At 37.9% G+C, this 19,511-nt stretch overlaps 2 protein-coding genes and 1 pseudogene across 2 annotated transcripts in view; 1 reads left to right on the forward strand and 2 right to left on the reverse strand.

The window, feature by feature from the left end:
* The window catches only part of LOC119515629 (basic proline-rich protein-like), a 575,210-nt gene that overhangs the window by 419,401 nt on the left and 136,298 nt on the right, over positions 1 to 19,511 (reverse strand). The window lies entirely within an intron of this gene.
* The window catches only part of LOC119532828, a 168,320-nt pseudogene that overhangs the window by 128,508 nt on the left and 20,301 nt on the right, over positions 1 to 19,511 (reverse strand).
* On the forward strand, positions 5,019 to 6,005 carry CCDC54 (coiled-coil domain containing 54). The gene has a single exon (XM_037835110.1). It carries the CDS (start codon positions 5,019 to 5,021, stop codon positions 6,003 to 6,005), a length of 987 nt encoding a protein of 328 aa, XP_037691038.1.

A 19,511-nucleotide genomic window follows, 5' to 3' on the forward strand; every position in this document is an offset into this window, starting at 1 on the left:
CCAGTACAATAGCTCTGATTTCAATCCCACTCTCTTCTATTCCTCGTAGTTAGAAAGAAAAGTAGAAAAAAGCAACAGATTACTTTTGATCCCCCTTTCTAACTACTTGGTTTGTGTAACAGCAGGCTTAAACTTTTCTGATTAACACATTCTTCTCCCTTGAGCCAACCACCCTAATCAAATTTGAAAGACCTTCCTGGCTCCTGTTCCACTGTTTATTCCACAAAGCACGTGACAGGTGATATTCAGGTGGGAGAGCCCAAGTTCTTGTACACCTGGTCCCTTAATTTTGTGGGGAAGTAAAAGACTTTCAATAATTGCTCATGGTTGCAATCATAATGGCATATGAGTAATAACAGATCCCAATAGGTATAACATAAAGGTTTCAAATAATGCCCAATTGCTGGCAAACTAGCTATATAACCCTTCCCAATTCTCTCCCACTCCAGAAAGCATATTAGAACGAATGTAAGTTATGTGACTTTTATATAGACAATCTTGAGTTGGCCATAACTAATGTATAGTTAACCTACTCAAACATGCCGGTATTTTGAATATTAATGAGATTAATGAGATTATCTATTTTAAAGCCACCTCTTCCATTGTTATTACATGCCAATCTATGTGACATCAGACTGTTTGGGCAGCACTGCTCCAGGAGACAGAGTGCTGGTTTGTCTGGCCTTGTTTACTGCATTCTGGTGTCCTTACAAGCAAAATCCTTTATCTATATGGCATTTTGGATGATACACACCATAGCCTTATACCCCGGTCATACAGATGGTGGAGTGGCCTCTTTATTGAGGGGGTGTGAGGGAGAGAGAGAGAGAGATAGTAACCGATTGACAGAGTGGCAGAGCTTAACCTTGAACTCTTACCCCTTTTTTCTCCTTTTTATTCATTTAGAAGAAAGAGATGGAGAGGAAGGAGGAAGTTAGAGGGTCTGAGGAAAGGGTTTGTAAATATTGAGCACTTGAATCCTCAAAACCATCCTATGGAATAGATGCTATTATTATCCCATTTTTTACAGGCTTGCGAGAGGTTAAATAACTTGCCTAAGACTACAGAGTTAGTAAATGGTACAGCCTTGAATTTAACCTTTCTGACTCCAAACACCATTCTTGTGATAGCTGGTCTCCTGGAAAACATTTTTCCTCAGGAAGAGGCCCCTATTAGGCTCCAGTGTCCCATGTTATTTTATTCAAAAGTTCTCTTCTCTCTTCTTATCTCTGGCAGGAAAAACCCTGAGAGAGAGTCATTCATTTCCCATTATTCATTCATTTTTTGAGTGCTTTCCTAACTTCATCCACATCAATAGACTTATGTCCTCCCACTACAGCATTTCACTGCCCAACAAGCCTAAAATAGGCCAGTGTTCCTTTCATTAACATTGATAAGTAAGTAATCAAAAACCCAGACAGGTTTATGATTTTATCAAGAAGATACCTGGTAGATTCATTTTATAAAATTACTCAATATATATGTGAATACTTTTTGTTGAATGTTTTAAAGTCTGTTTTAAACAGTTGTTTATGCTATCTTATACTCGTCATAACAGTTATACTATTACTACAATAAGGTAAGAATAGCCTCTAAATGTTAATTTTTATGTTCTTGAATTAGTGATAGTTCAATTTCTGTAGTCTTCAAGAATTTCTGCTTCAAATAGCTCTGGTAAATACTTAACCCTTTGCCTTCCCATGTGCTTAACAAATGAAATTTTAATCAGAATATGTCTCTTCCATAAATATATAGTGTGATCTTTTTCTAAAACAATGAAAAGCGTTCATCTCTTTCTGAGTTGTCGTAAATAAATATTACATGTTTTTATCATGATCCTGCGGCAATAGAGTTTAAACACATGGATTCTGGAGCCAGACTGTAAGGATTTGAAATCTGACCCTACCCATTTTTCAGCTCTACTACCATAGAAAAGTTATTTGACTTCTCTGAACTTCAGTTAAATAAGCTAATATTTAAAACAGTGTCTGGTATACACCAAGTAAGTCTTAGCTTCTATTAACCTGGAAGGAAATGATTGCTACAAGGAATCCCTTTAACTGAGAATTCTTGCAAAGTGTGAATATCTAATCTACAAATTGCCTTCAAATGTAATTAAATTTTAATAATAAACTTAATTAATAGATGATCTAATGATACATTTTGTAAACATTTAATTAAACAATTATTGTTTCAATTTTTTAGTATTATGAGCCAATTCTTTTTTTCTTTTGGATAACAATTATTTTTAATGACCCCTGGAAATTTTATAGACCTCAGATATTATGCCTGTAGTACCTGATGGACAATATAGCCCTGGCCAAGCTTCTAAAAGTTTTGGAAAGATTATTAAATGACCATTCAAAGATAGAAGGTGGCAATATACCAGATATCATTGATGGAACAAAAACTCTTAAATTACTTTTGCCTAAGTCCAAAGTTTGTACTAAATCATGGGCCAAGGCTGGCCCTGCAATTAGGCACCAAATAGGAAAAAGAATCATTTAGTAAAGAAAGAACTGGAACTAAGCAAAGAAAGAATCATCTCTTATATAGAATGGAACTGCATCTTGAGATATGAGTTTGTCATTTTACTTCCAAAACACTGAGTCTTACTACCTATGGGTTATGTGTTCAAAGAATAAAATTAAGTTTTTGCCTCAATATAAAATGGATAAAATATTAGTTAATATTTCAAAGAATTGGAATGTCAAAAACTGTTTAGGTTTTAGAAAAACGTAAAGTAGAAATATTAGGAATCTATAACGCTATTTTTAAACTTTAAGGCAGTGTTTCTTAAATTGTGACATACAGGGTACTGTGAGGACCAAAATATTTTCAAACTAATACTAGGATATTGTTAGCCTTTTTCACAGTGTTGACATTTCCCCTGATAGTATGAAAGTGATGGTGGGGAAAACTGCTGGCACTTTAGCACAAATCAAGGCAGTGTCACCAAACTGTACCAATACTGACTGTGTTCTTTGTCACCACTCAGTCACAGAAAGAAAAAAGAAAACAGCAGTTTCACTTAAGAATGTCCTTGATGACGAAGAAAAAACTTCTAAATTATTAAATCTCAACCTTTCAGTTTATCTTTTTAATATTATATGTGACATAATAGAACATATGCATAAAACACTTCTGCTGTTTACCAAACTATGGTGATTACCTAGAGGAAAAGTACATATTTGAATTACAAGCTGAACTAGCCACATTTTCATGGAACACTATTTTTACTTGAAAGAATAACTAGCAGCAAACTATGGTAGCAATCTTTGTTCATAGGGCAAATATTTTTGCAAGTGATTTAGGGAGCTTGTCACAAGGAAAACAATCTTGATAAGTTTCAAGCTCTTCAAACTAAATTTAGAATTTTGGAAAATTTGTATCTGCCACGTAAGGAATAGCTTCATAATACTCAAAAACATTTCTGATAAGATTAGTGGTAATATTAATGAATATTATATTTTTATTTTACATAATAAAGTGAACTAACATTTGGATAACAGTTGAACTTTTTTGCATAATTTAGGGAACCAATATTTCCTAAAGGACTGATGCATGATACTACACATGATGTATATTTAAAACATCCCTTCAACATTGAAGACAGACCAGTGCATTTTAATGTAGCAGAGTCTGAAAGTTCATTGATATGGTCTAAGATCAGACATTGCAACTAGCCATTAAAAAATTATCATTTGTCAAATTTTGGTGGGATATCAAAGAATATCCTCAACTATCTAAAAGGCTATTCAAATACTCCTTCTCTTCCCAATTACACATCTCTCTGCGGCCATATTTTCTTCATATGCTTCAAGCAAAACAACATATTCAACAGCTACAATACAGAAGCAGATGTGAGAATCCAGGTGTCACATAATCCAGGTTTTAAAAACATTTGCAAATACATAAAACAATACTAATCTCCCTACTATTTTTTTGTTTTGGAAAATATAATTATTCTTCATAAAACACGTCATTTATGTTAACACGTGTTTTGGTTTGCTAAAGCTGACAAAATGCAATATACCAGAAATGAACTGGTTTTTAACAATGGGGATTTATTAGCTTACAAACGAACAATTCTAAGCCTGTGAAATGTCCAAATTAAGGCATCAACAGGAGGATAGCTTCTCTGAAAACTAGTCACCGGTGAGTTTGGGCTCTACTGTCAGATAGCAAGGCACATGGAGACTGTTGGTCCTTCTCTCCTGGGTTTCGTTGCTTCCAGCCTCTGGCTTCAGTGGCTTTCTTTCTCAGCTTTTGTGTGTGTGTCCTTGTTTCTCAGCTTCTCTGGGACTTTTTCCATGAGCTTCTCTGTATTTCATCTCTTAGCTTCTGTATGTGTTTTATCATCTTATAAAGGACTTCAGTAAGGAGGTGAGTTATACCTCAATTGAAACAACCTCGTTAAAAGGTCCCACCCACAATAGGTCTACACCCACAGGAATGGCTTAAAAGAACATGACTTTTTGTGGGGTACACACAACTTCAAACTAACACAACACGTAATGAGTTTATTATTTTTTTAGTTAAGTAAACTAATAAGCAAATATTTTAGGACTTTTGCCATTTAATTTCTAATATGGAATACTGATAAATATAACCCACAAAACAAACGATCTTCATGGTGTGCAATAATATTTAAGAGTATAAAGGAGTCCTGAGGCTAGAAGTTTGAGAACTGCTGCCCTAAGCTTACATGCATTTTAAGCCAGCTCCCTTTGTGACATTAGCATCAGGTCAGTGATCGCCATGTGAAGGATTCCATGCAGTTGACCATTATTTCACAGAGCTCTCTAGTTGGGCTGTCCTATAAGATAACAACCTAAGAGTGCCCACTGTTGCCTTTGATGTTCTCCAAACTGAAAGCTACCGGTTTCCATTCTAAGATGTTTCCAGGAAAGACATCCAGCAAATCGTAAGAGAAAGACTATTTCATTCTGATATTGCTTCTTCCTGTGATTTTGGTCAGGTTTCTTGAAATCTTGTCTCTTGTTGCATTATGAAACATGTACAAGCTTCAAACCAAAAGGGTAAAAGCTGCTGCTGGGCACATGTGGACTTCAAATCTCTCTAAGATCAGACCATCTCTCAAAAATGTTTACCATAAATGCAAAATCCAGCATCCAAATTTGATTAGCTATCCAACTATGGCTTCCTATGATTGTGACCAGGATGACATTAGTACCAATGAAGAAATGAATCTTAGAGTAATGCTCCAAGATATTAAAACTGCCCAAATTAAACTCCTCAGCCAAATCACTGACATTGTCACTGCAGTATCAAAAATTCAAGAAAAGACTGACCTTTATCAGAAGCAGATGGAGTCACTGGAAACCAGGGTGAATGTTAATGAAGACAAGCAATGTACCATAACTAATGAGATCTTCTCCCTAAAAGAAGACATCAATGCTTTGAAGAAGCAGATGGCAGAACTGGAAAAGCAGAATTCTTGCTCCAGCATACACTGTTTAGAGGTTCTAGAGGGAGAAAAGGGTAAAGAAATCATAGAACTGCTTCACAAATTTGTACAAGCAGAATCTCTGAAGGACACATCAGTCTCTACAGAATTTAGAAGCAATTCAGTAGAACCAGAGAAAGTGCCCAGTTATCCAGGCCCCACTGGCCATCTTAAAGAAAAAGCAATTTGTCCCAAAATTAAAACTCTGAAGAAAAGTAACCATCAAAACACATCAAGAAGCATTAAAAAAGCAAAGTCAAATATTTATATTTACCCAGACTTTAGTACATGGGTCAAGATAACTTTTGTTCATGGAGGAAAGTGGAGATTTTTCCTGAGTGCGACCAAATTGGAGGAATTCATCCAGTGGCTTCTTTCTAGACCAGTCATCCTTCCTGAGGAACCACAGATCATAACCCAGAGTTATTATCCATTTGCCAGGCCTATTGAGAGCTTGACCACAATCTGTCTCTCTGTTTTCAACTACATTTGCTGCCTTTTTGGTTCCTCAAAAGAGGAAGTAACTCGACTATAGAGTTATTCTGTGCTTTGCTTGACCCAAAATAAATGCAACCTAGTCGATCCAAGCATTCAAATGTCTTTGTGTGGTTGTGAATTCCTTCATAGTTTGCTCACAGTGGCCCACTTCTGTGAGGTTTCTGTATTTCTATATGATCCATTTCTTGTCAAAATTTCTGTCTTCTCAAAGGCAATCCATGAGGACGTGTACACTGTCCATTTTCATAGATAATTGACACAGGGAATGAATGGGGACGGGGGAAAGACAAAACATACTTGGTAGGCCCCTGGTCAGTTTTCTATACATTCTTGCCCTAGTGGCCTTTGAAGATGATTTATGATATTAGACACATAATCTACTGACAAAATTTTTAAATGGTATACAGTGAAAAAGATACCCATTTTCAAGGCTGCTAAAGTTAGCATTATAAAAATGAAGATCATGGAAAAGACAAGTTATTGAGAGGAAAATATTAATTCCAAAGATGAGCTTTGTTTTTTTCCCGCAACTTCAGCCTCAGCTCTGTAAAATAGATAAGGGAGGAAAGGCCAAATACAGTACTGGATAGCTTTTCCATTTTCATGAAATGAGACAAACATGATGCCATGTAAGTTTGATTCAGAGGAAAAGGTAAAATCTGAAGAGGGATTTGAGAACCAAGTTAAGTCTCAACATTATAATACCATAGACACTTAGATAACAGGTTTTTGTTTTTGTTTTCTTTTCTTTTTAAAAATCATATGCTGTGTATCCAGGGTGGCCTTCATTTTTAGACATAATAGGTCATGGCCACCTTAATGTAATTTTTCTAATAAATGCACAAGATAATTGCAAAAAAAATGCTTCCTTCACCACTTAGTAAATGAATCCAATGAGCATTCCTTTGGGGTCATATGCTGTTAAAATACAAACATTCTTGGTAAACATATTACTTTTAATGATTCTCAGTTAATGTGAAAGGGGAGCTTTGGCAGATAGTTGAGAACAACCCAGATCCAATGAAGAAAAAAGGAGCTAACATGGGTATAAAGAAAACTAAAGTATGAAGATAAGAAAGACACAATTTTGTCTGATGCAAATCTGGATGCAAACATACACTATAATTTTTTTTCATTTACAAATACATTTTTTCATCCATCTTGATAAATTTAAAGATGTGCACACAACTTTTAAAATATGGCAGTGTGAAAGGGATGGGATGACTATGCTTACAAAGCGGTGTTCTGATAAAGGCCCTAGCAATCTCTGTTTATTCATAAACAGAGATATCCCTAGTAAACAGCCAGAATTCCAGTTTGGCGCCCTGAGTGTGACCCTCACAGGAGGAGAGTAACCAAGGAAGGTGAGACATGACACAGGCAAATGACATCACAGTGGCTTCTGGGAGAAAGAGAAATGACTCAGCTGGTGTACACCTGGGTCATCTGAGCCCCCATATATTAGTGCATACTTTCATTTTTTCTCCCTCACACACCCCACTTGACAGCACTTAATGCTTCTGGAGAAGCACAGTGTTTACGGATAAGAGCACAGTCTGGGAATCAGAAGACCTAGCTTTCAAACTGTCTGAATCCTACACTCACAAACCCTGCTATTTAACCTCAACAAGGCTTATTTTGTCATCCTTAAAAAGGGATTCAATACATTTAGATATTTAGTAAATATTTTTTCAGTGTTCACTAACTGCAAGGGATCATGGAGGATAAACGAAAAAGAGAAGACAGTCCTGTGCTGTAGACACTTAGCATTGAGTGAGACAGATAAAATGTGTACACAAATAATTCTACTGCATGATAGATGGGGATGGGCAGCAAAGAGTAATATAAAAAATGCTCCAGAGAAAAGAGAGAGTTGATGAGCCTTATAGTATGGGTAAGGACAATTTGGTGAGGGCAGTGTACCAGGTAGAAAGAAAACATAAACAAGAGCATAGGAGTTGGGGTTGGTTGGGAACAAGGGAAATAAAAGGTATCAAGCACTATATAAACGTAAAGTACTGACAGGCTACTATGTCAATGCCTTTACTGATCTCATTTTTCTCTTCTGGGATGCCCATAATGTTCATTTTAGCCTGTTTTTACCTACATAAGAATGTCAGAGGGAGAGAAGGTTAAAGGAACTTCATATGAGTTTTTCAAGGTCTCAAATTTCCCCTAGAGATGAGTCTGCTTGCCCTGTTAATTCATGTAAGTTCCCTGTGAGGAAAGGGAAGATTTTGTTTTTGAGTCAATTATTTATCTTTATCACCTAGTCAAGATCTCACATGACTTGTTTAAATGATTAACTTGACTTGCAACTACGTGGGAGCAAATAGTTTTTTCCTCAGCTATCACTTACAAATTCACCTACCTCTCCACCCAGCTTACTGCCTTCCCACTTGGCTTTGAGGAAGTGGTGTCTTGTCCACATTCGTCCTCCTGGGGCTTACAGGTCTTCATCAGTTATTCCCCATCTTTCCTGTCTCTTAATCGCCACCTATCTACTAGCTCTTTGTTCTCAGCATACACAGTGCTCCCTTGTTTGCCTTTTCCTGTGTTCCCTTCTTCTCTTGCTGATTTCTCATCATCCTCTCTGAATGGGGGGTCCATCCTCTGTCCCCACATCTTCCTTTCCCATTTTTCCTCTGCCCATAGGACCGTGACTTCTATAACATGCTCTCTTCTCCTGTTCTCTTCCCATCACTCTGTAGTTCCTTCTCAGTTTCCTTAGATGATTCTTCTGCCAATAATCATCCCTTTAAAATATTGATGCTTCCCTTTGATGATGCCCAAATCAAATAACTCCTAATCCAGCCTTTCCTATGACCTCCTGAGCTCTAGTTCCAACTGATACTTCTCTACCTGGAAATCCATAGGAATCTCAAAATTAACCTTAATAATCCTCTCTCCTCTGCTCCAAACTTGTTTCTCCTCCAGTATCCCATATTGTTAGTAGTGCATAAACAGTTATCCATATTGCTAAACTCTCATATTTTCCCTTTCACCAAGTCTTGCCAAGTTTGTCTTCTAACAATTCATGCAATTCCTTCCATTTCTGACCCAATTCAACAGTTTGGGTTCAGGCCTTAATAATATCTCATCTTTATGAATAAAGGCTTCCTGCTTGATATCCCAGTTTCCAGGATGCACATACTCCAAGTCTAAAAGGGTGATTTTTCTAAAACATGGTTTATATCCCAGAGAATAAAATTCCAGTTTCTTAGCAGAGCCTACATAGCTCCTTCCATACTTTCCCTTTTGCTTTTGGAAGGTAGTGATCCATAGTGGTAAAGTGGTAAAGCACAAAGGCTTTGGTGTGAGACTGACCTGATCGAAGAGCTTGCTCTGTCACTTATTGTGTGACCGTGGACTAAAGCCAAAGCTTAAATTCTTAAAATAATAGCAATCACAGGTTGTTGTCTGGAACAATGAAGACCATTATGTAAAGATCTTAATCTAACTGATTTACAGTAAGTGTGAAATAAATGGTGTTCATGAGTATTACCTTTTCATACTCATCTTCACATTATAACTTTGCATACAATCTGCCATCCAGCCATACTAAATACCTTGCAAATTTTTTTGAATTTTGTATTTCTATGCTTGCTGCTCCTACTGCCTTGGAGGCCCTTCTTTTATCTGGCTAAAAAACAGTAATTTGTCATTTGAGTCTTAACCCAAATGTTTTTTGTTTGTTTCTAAGACACCTTTCCCAGTCTCTCCAAGGCAGGACTGGGGACTCCCTCAAACCCATCAGTGTTTCCTATGCTGTACACACACACACACACACACAGAGTATGTTTCACTACATTGTCATTTTGTGTTCACATCTCTGTCTCCCTCACAAAACTGTGAGGTTTTGAGGATAGAGATGGGATCTTACCAGTGTACCTTGAGCACCAAAATTAGTTTTATTGGCAGGTCCTCAGTAGATGGTTTAGAATGAAGGAAAAAAAAAAAGAAAGAAAGAAAAGGAAGCACCATTCTGCTCTACCAAAATAAAAAGGGTGGGTTTAAATATAGTTAGATGAGTATAATATGTATAAGTCAAACTGGAAAACCAGTTTACAAGCAAGATAATATCATTCATTCACCAAATGTTTTAAACCATTGTTGTTGCTATTAAATTAAACACATTTAATGGAGAGGCAGCACTCAGTAGTGAAAAGAGCAAGGGCTTTCAAGGCAGAATAGACCTCAGTTCAGCTGTTTACTAAACACCTACTATGTATCAGGTAATGTACTACGAGTTGGGTGCACAATGTTGAACCTCATAACTATGTGATTTTAGCATATTCCTCAAACCTCATGTTCTTCAGTTTTCTCAACTCTAAATTGAGAACAGTTTATGTCATACGGCTGTTGTGCTGCATAAATGAGGTCATGTGCATAATCGGCCCAGAGCACTGCCTGACTTAGCAGACACTTCACAAGTGGTGGTGGTTTCCTTCCCTCTCTAGGCTAGATGTTAATAGGGGACATGAAGATGAACAGGACACGAGCCCTGCCTCAAGACAGCTCACATCCAGAATTCTGCCTCCTTTTATTAACAATAAAGGGCTCCAGACAAATAATGAACGAAGTGGCAAGCTAAATACAAAAGCTCTAAACCAACTCTTGACTCCCTCACCCAGTGATAGCGTGATAAGAATAAGACAGGGTGTGAAGCTCTCCTCCTGGTCTGGGCATTCAACCAATATTCCATCATCTGCAACAGTCGTTTTCCAACCTTTAATTGCATGCTGTATAAATAAGCAACAGAGAGAAGGATTTGAGAGGAAAGAGGGAAGCTGAGTTTAAGATAAATAATTTAGTTCAGTGTGAAATACTTGCTTGCATATACACAGACACTAAGAGCATTCTATTCATTCAAAAACATCATCCACCAAACATTTATTCAAATTTGACTAAGCCAAAAACTAGCTGAGGTAGGCATGAGGAAATAAATACGAAAAGATACTGATCCTGTCTTGAAGGAACATACTTCCAAATGATTTTCTTTCTAGTTGCCAGTTATTCTGGTTTATTGCTTAGATTTGGATTGGGAGTCTGCATGCTTCATTTAAAACTTAATTTAACTTCTTCATGGGTCACAACTCAAGTCACATTTAGAAAAAGACTATAGGAACTAATAGGAACATCGCTATTCCTAAAAGCTATGTTTTAAGGTTAATTATTCAAGCCACAAAAATGCAACTTTTTGTAAATCCTATACTCCTTTAAAATGTAGATGATTTCCAACATATTGACTGATTATGTCTCAAAACTTCCTTTGAAAATCTGTTGTTTACAACTCAGAAAGGCATAATCGAATTGGAGTTTTTGGTCAACCTGAAAAATCTGATTGAATAAGAATGTTATCTGAGATGTTGGAATTCATGAAACTATAGTGTCAAGCACTTGTATATTCCCATGTCAAAGTGTATTCAGGAAAATAACTACCAGAGCAGTAGTCTTGACAGCTGGATTAGGGTCCCAACTCTGCTTTCTCTTCTGTCTGATAGTAGAGTAAAACTTTCACTGACTGAAAGCTCTGGAAACATGGGACATCTTGGGAAACGGGAGCAACGGACAAGGCCTAAGCAGGGGCAGAGGTAGGAATTCCAGGGATGAGAATCTGCGGTGGGGAGTTCTTGGGGGAGGAAGTTGACAAGAGTTCCTGTGACTGGTGAAAATCTAGACCAGGGACTAAGGCTGAAGTGGGCTGAGAGTGACTTTTACAATGATGAAAGATTGAAAACCAAAAGAAAAGGGAGAGACTTCATACATATAAAGCAAATAGCACAATTCCTGGCACACAGTAGTGCTCAGTAAATGGTGAAGGCAAAAAGGAGGAGGGAGATAGAGGCAAAAAAGCATAGGCTTTATTTCCTCATTTGCCTTTTGGAACATAACCTGTTTGGAAAATACCTGTATTTGGGAGGCACATGAAACTCCAAGCCTTTATGGGGCATGAAATATTAGGGGCAGAGGCAGTTGGTGGAGCAGGGCAATGGTTGGACAGATGGAACAGGTAGAAGAGTGTTGCTCTAGAGAGTCTCTTGTGACCAAAAACAGGATAGCGTTGAACATCCTCTCCTCTTTCCTCTTCTACACCCCATTCTTTTTGCCTAAGGCCTGAGATGCAAGGGTGTGGGGTGTGGGGAGAAGTAACCCAGTCAGAGGCATTGTGGTGGGGAAGGACCAGAGAGAAGGAAGCAAATACTGAGTAGGAGGGAGAAACAGCTGAGGTGCAGCCCTTCATACAGTAAGGATGTTCTACTAGGTAGAGGAAAGGCACTGTGCCAGGTGTTTAACAATATTAAAATAGGCAGTGCCTCCTCAGGCAATTTAATCAAATGCAGTGGTCACCCTTTTCCTATCCTCAGTTACAATTTAGCTCTAAGGAATTTGCCCAAGCTTCCAGGAATGGGTCTCAACCAGACTCTTCTAATCTTTTCCTTTAGTCAAGTATCTCATGTATTTTAGATGCTTTTCCTCTCCCCCACTGTTATCTAGGATAGGAAACAAAATACATGAAAATGTGCTCAGGTGATAGTCTGATTCTGATGATGTATTATTCTGATGATGTATTCTTTCCACCAGTCATTTCACCAGGGGTGTTCTCACAGGCCACATCATGGTGGAAGGTGTGACACATTTCAGATATCAGAAAATCAAACTGTGGGTGCCGGTCTCATTTCTAGTGACCCCCAGTCGACTCATATTTGCCAAATACAAAGATAATAACTGCTTGATGTACAGGCTATAATTGGTTCACAGCCATCAGTGATGTGGTTATTTGTTGTTACAGCAATATTAACAAAATTATGCCTTGGCTGCCTAATTAGCAGCACACCTTAGGTGACCCAGCTGGCATTTTCAATATGCTATCTTAGAGATATGGTCAGATGACAGATCAGAGCTGACAATGAAGTTTCTGATCAGAGGCTGCTCTGAAGACAATGAGTTATTGAAGGAGACAAAGTAGATGAAAATTAACTGGCAAATTCATGCAGCAAAATGCAATGGATCTTCCTATATTTACCATTGTTGTGGGTGGTAGCAATAGGAGCCCCCTTTCTTCTCAGAAGGAAAATCCCAGAGGCATGAAAGATTGGCTATGAAAAGAAGCCCAAAGATGGCTTAGTTCAGTGATATTCAAGTAGGGGTACATATTTAAAGGGCTGTTTAAAATCTTCTGGCAGACGTTTCCAAATTAATCCTTTGCTGGTATCATGACATGCCCATGGATTTGGGGATATGACCCTGTCCCCACCCCATCTGAGAATCACAACTATAAGGAGCAGCATTATGTAGGAACTAAGCACAAGCATCTAGATGTTGGATGAGCCTGAATTAGCCAAGGCTATGCTACTCAGTAGAGGCATGATCTTGATGAATTTCTTCAATTCTCTGAGATTATTTTCTTATCTCTCCACTTGTGATAATAATAGAATATAATACAAAATTATGTGCTGAAGATGGAATGAGGAAAAGTGATTAGCTCAGCACCTGAAACATAGACACCTAAGTACTCAATAAATGTTCCATATAACTCTACTATTATTACTACTGAATGGAGTGGGCAGCAACAGTCCAGTGTGTTGAGACAGAAAAAAAAATTGAGAAGTTTCAGTCCAACTCACAGAGGAGGAAACTGAGATCCAGAGGGGGAAGTGATTGCCTAAAGTTACCCAGCTCATAAGAGTTTGGACCAGAATCCAGGCCTCCAGATGGTAGGTCTCGTGCTTTTTAGGCCACAGTTAATTCTTGGATTTGACTTCTAAAGAAATAGCAAGATGTAGGGGAAAGTGCATTGGCCAAGTAGTCAAAGATCATGCCTCTCACCCTCTGCCTGGTATCCTAATGTTCTATAAAGTGGGGCAATCAGTTTGATCAACGATAAGAAATCTGCCATTCCTATTACCCAACCAAAGCCTCCCCCAGTTCACACAGTCCTTGTTCCATTATCTTCAAAACCTTGACTTTCTCATGCCTGAATGTGCCATGTTGAGCTACTATTATCTGAGCATTTGATTGGGGCTCAGATGCTAATATTGGATGGTAATGTATATATATCCATATATATTTGATAGCAATTAATCCTTTGATTAATTTCCTTTTGTAATGTCAGTGATATTGCCCTGGTTACTAAAGTTACCACTCAAACAATAGTAATAATAATAAGCACCACCATCTCCACTTCTGGTAAAAGCCTCAGATGATACCTCTAAATATTTAAGTATTTCTTAAAAGTTGAAGAGCTGTGAGCACTAACTATCCTATACAAGTTTTAAAGGACAGTGATAACCTACTGCAAAGCCTGTCATTCAAGAAAACAGTCTGACAGAAAAATGTCTTAACACACTTAATGTAAAGCACAGTGTCTTTCTTCTTGTCAGCTTCTTGAAAACTTAGAAGTATTTCTCTTCTCCTATCTCTTTTCCTGTGTTTTGACAGCATTTCTGTTTCCACCTGTGGGTTTTTCCTTGCCCTTTTGCCTCTGTTTCTCTCCGTCTCTCCCTCTTTCCTTTTTTTTCAGTCTTGCTCAGGATGGCGGAAGCAGCCTCTGTGCTCACACATATATTCACTTGCCCCCCAAAAACACATGCAGCTGTGACTCCTCCTCAGTTACAGCCCAGGAACCTCAGCGTTGGCCTTGCCCTATTCTTCCTGATTCTGCTGTCAGGTATCCCTGCCCTCCTGCTCCGCCTTCCTCTCATAGGTTTACTTATGCATCCACCCACCTCCACCTCCCCCCACCAGCCCATCCCCCATGGCCCAATCCCTATTCCCCAGGTCCTGATTTCTGCGTCCAAATCAGGCTTGCAACCACAATTTACCTTTGGTTTGTCCCCTTTGTTTGGCAGCTTAAATTTGCATATCTGAACCTGAGCCGTCTCTCCACACTAAATAATTCTTTAGAGTAGCCCACAAGACTATTTTCCTAAATACGACTTCCTCCATTTTGGGTCAATTTCCCTTTGCTACTTTCCTCACGTGCCTTTCTTTTTTCTCCCATCCTCATTTTTTCCCATTGAATACAGAATGAAATTTTACTGTAGAATTTAAGTCATATAGTGATGACAACTGAATATTCTTTAGTATGAATTTCAAAAGCACGTGAATGGAACAAGTACTTTAGGTGGGGAAATAACTTTAGTTGCACTTGTTTTTACTTCCTTACTATTTGTATTGTATTCATTTATTATAGTCTCTCAATTGAGAAAAGAACCCTCTACCCTGAGAAAAATATATGAAAAAGGGTCTTAATTTTCTTCTCTTTATTTGCTCTAATATTCTGGTCCCTTTGTGGTTTCAAACAAATTATTTTTTTTTTTATTTCTAAGGAGAGGGTGGAGGGATTTTTGTTGTTGCTTTTCCAGTTCACTGAAAATGATTTTTAGAATGAGCATGTATGCAGAAACAATGATCATAACCCTGTCATTTGCAACAATGGAAAGTAAGAAAGCCAAAAATAACATGGGCAAAATAATTATAATACAATTTCAGATTTTTGGAAATCACTGAATCTGCAAGAAGATAGTTTTCATATATCTCCATTACATTCATGTTTTTAAAAATATTCTTAGGTTTTGAACTTCCACAATTTAAAATCAATTTCAATAGATTTAACACTTTGGGAATATTACATGACTAAGAAGCCCTAAGAAGACTGAAAACATTGGAAAGATTCAGATCATCATGACTCATCTAAATGGGTCAAATAGCTGGGCTGCTTTAGATGTATTTCTCTTTCACTTCATTAAAAAAAGCTCAGTCCACAGGTAAACTTTAGTTAGGTGTGATTTTTTTCCCCCAGCCAAGTCTTCTGGTCCCTCGTTAACTGAATGTGCAGAATATCTTAGGACAAGAAAGTCACTCATGGACGTGATAGGGCTGGGCTATGCTGGATCCCTCTCCACAGTGTGTTTGTTTGCAGTCCCCATAGTGCATGAGGATCCCAATTGGGTGAAGCCCTGAAACTTATCTCCATTCCAAACTCCTCAATTCTGTATGTTTGTTTTAAACAAGCCTTCTCCAGGACATACATCAGAGAGAAAAATGAAGAGGCTGTGTCGTTCCCCAGGGCCGTGAAAATCCCCTATTTTAATCTGCAAAATTCACCCAAACTCTGGTGAAATAAAGTCCAAATTGAGTCACACAATACCAGGTTCCTACCACTGTCATTTTTGGGTTTATCTCACAATGGTCTCAGATGATACATTTATTTATTAATTAATTTAACAATTAATCATTCAGAGACTACCCTATGCCAGGCACCATACTAAGTACTTGGTAATATGTTGGTGAGTAAAACAGATATGATATTATCTTGACACTTGTAGGGAATGGCTTAGAAGCTCACAGAGTTTTTGTCTCCCCACTGATTCCTCTTCTCATTTTTGTAAATGTCACCCTGGCCTGGTATTTTCAATTTCTTAAAGCCATTGCTGTGTGGTCACGCTTGCCTCCTCTGGCTGGGCCCTGGCCACAGCTTCCAACTGTTACGACCATATGGTTCAGTGACTTCCTCTCCTTGAGAAATACCATTTTCCACGGGATAACTCCTTGACTATTATTGCATGACATACACTGTTGATTGACTTACCCAAAAGCCATACAGCAAATGCCTCCTACAGGCTACAAAGTCTTAACTTTCTCAGCCTCCTTTGAGCCCCCAGCCTCAGATGTGAGCAGAGATCTGTTGGAAGGAATTCTGAAGAAGCTGATTCCTCTTGCCTTGAAAGAGAATAACAGACATGCCTGCTTTGATGTTTCTGAGTCACTGAACCAACACTAGCCACTTTTACCTCAGAACTTTTTATTATGTGAGAAACGAACCCCTCTTTTTTAAGCCAAGACAATTGGATGCTTTTTGGTTACTTGCAGCCAAATGCAATTCTTAATTACACATTACCATTGACACTATCACAGTTAAAACCACCTCTGCATTTTAGGGGTTCAGTGACTCTATTACTCTGTTGTGTGTAGAAGGAATGGAAAATGATCCTTAAGTGTTATTCAAGCCAGGTGAAGTCTTCCAGTGCATCAGAATTATTTTCATGGATTTTTGGCATTCATCTGCCATCTGTTTCCCTGCGGTACTTAACAGCTCATCTGTGGGACCGTGTGGGAGAATGAGAACAGCAGTATGAACAGAATATGATGGACATAAATATACATGTCCAAGAAGTGTGATGTACTCCAAATTGAATAAATACTAATAGACCTATTCTGAAACACATACTAATGACAAAGTCACATGCCAAAAATAAAGAGAGGATTCTGAAAGCAGGAAGAAAAAAGCAAGTCCCACATACATGGGAACAGCAATAAGATTCAGTTCCAATTTTCCTCAGAAATCATGGAGATGAGAAGACAGTGGTATGATATATTTAAGGTACTGCACCAGTTTGAAGCTGTTATGGTCCCAGAAGAGCCATGATCTTTTAATCCAATCTTGTTGGGTGGAACCTTTTGATTGAACTTATCCATTGAGATGTGACCCACCCAACTATGGGTGAGACCTTTTGATTAGATCATTTACATGGAAGTGCAACCCTTCTCATTCTGGGTGGGTCTTAATTAGATCACTGGAGAAGTGATCCTTAAGAGAGGTGAGAGCCCACACAGATCCAGATGCTTGTAGATGCTGGGAGATGCAGACAGAGGACATTTGGAGATGCTAAGCTAAGAGAGGAAGCCCAGGGTTTGCCCCAGAGAAGCTGAGAGAGAGATTTTGGAGAGAAACTAAGATATGTAATCTAGAGTTTGCTCCTGGGAGAAGCTAAGAGCCAACATAGACACAGCAGCTTGGAGATGCAGACAGAAAGACGTCTGGAGATGCTAAGCTAAGAGATGAAGCCCAGAGTTTGCCCCAGAGAAGCTAAGAAAGTGCCCCCATATGCTTAGAGGCACAGGAGTTGAAGAAGCTAAGAGAGACAGAGGCCCAGAGACACTCTGGAGAATGCCATTTTGAAACCAGAACCTGGGAGTAAAGGACCAGCAGATGCCAGCCAAGTGCCTTCCCAGCTAACAGAGGTGTTCCTGATGCCATTTGCCTTTCTTCAGTGAAGGTATCCTCTTGCTGATACCTTAGTTGGACACTTCTATGGACTTAGAACTATAAATTCGTAACCTAATAAATCCCCTTTATAAAAGCCAATCCATTTCTTGTATTTTGCATAATGGCAGCTTTAGCAAACCAGAACAAGTACTGAAAGAGAAAAACTGCCAGCCTAGAATAATTTATCTGGCAAAACTGTCCTTCAAAAAATGAGGGAGAGTTAAAAATATTCACAGATAGACAGCAACTGAGAGAATTTGTCAACAACAGACCTGCCCTACAAGAAATACTAAAGGGAGTTCTACAGGCTGAAAGGAAAAGACAGGAGAGAGAGTTTTGGAGTAGAGTATAGAAATTAAGATTATCAGTAAGGATAAATAAAAGGTAAAAAGAGAGACAAAAATAAGATATGACATATAAAAACCAAAGGATAAAATGGTTGAAGTACTGCCTTTACGATAACTGAACACTGTATCATTGAGTGTTAATGGATACAACTCCCCAACCAAAAGACACAGATTGGCAGAATGGATAAAAAAGTATAATCCATCTATATGTAAGAGACTCATCTTAAACCCAAGGACACAAATAGGTCGAAAGTGAAAGGTGGGAAAAAGATATTCCATGCAAAAAGCAACAAAAAAAAAGTGCTGGGATAGCTATACTAGTATGGAACAAATAGACTTTAAATGCAAAACTGCTATAAGAGACAAAGAAATACATTATATATTAATAAAAGGGGCAACCCACCAAAAAGAAATAATCATAAATATTTATGCACTTAATCAGGGTGCACCAAAATACATGAAGCAAACAGTGGCAAAACTGAAGAGAGAAATAGACATCTCTACAATAATAGCTGGATACTTCAATACACTACTCTCATCAATAGTCAGAACATCTAGACAGAGGATCAATAAGGAAAAAGAGAACCTGAATAATAGGATAAGTGAACTGACCTAATAGATATGTACAGGGTATTGCACTCCAAAAAAAAGCAGGATATACATTCTATCAAGTTCTCATGTATCATTCCCCAGAACAAACCACATCTTTGGTCACAAAATAAGTCACAATAAATTTTGAAAAGATTAAAATTATACAAAGCACTTTGACCATAATGGAATGCAGCTGTAAAACAATAGCATGTGAAGAAGTAGAAAATTCATAAATATATGGAGGCTAAACAATACACTTTTAAACAATCAGAGAGTAAAAGAAGAAATTGCAAAATCAGTAATTATCTCAAGATGAATGAAAATGAGAGCACAATATATCAAAAGTTATGGGACGCAACGAAGGGAGTGCTGAGAGGGAAATTTATAGCCATAAATACCTACATTAAAAAAGAAGGAAAAGCTACAATGAAAGATCTAACTACACACCTGGAAGAACTAGAAAAAGAACAGCACACTAATCCCAAAGCAAGCAGAAGGAAATAAATAACAAAGATTAGAGTAGAAATAAATGAATTGAAGGCAAAAAAAAAAA

Source organism: Choloepus didactylus, chromosome 1 (genome assembly GCF_015220235.1).
Source record: "Choloepus didactylus isolate mChoDid1 chromosome 1, mChoDid1.pri, whole genome shotgun sequence".
Classification (NCBI taxonomy): domain Eukaryota; kingdom Metazoa; phylum Chordata; class Mammalia; order Pilosa; family Megalonychidae; genus Choloepus; species Choloepus didactylus.

What these genes read in the sequence shown, in the direction of transcription:
- CCDC54 (XM_037835110.1), top strand. Translation starts at nt 5,019, where the DNA reads ATGTACAAGCTTCAAACCAAAAGGGTAAAAGCTGCTGCTGGGCACATG.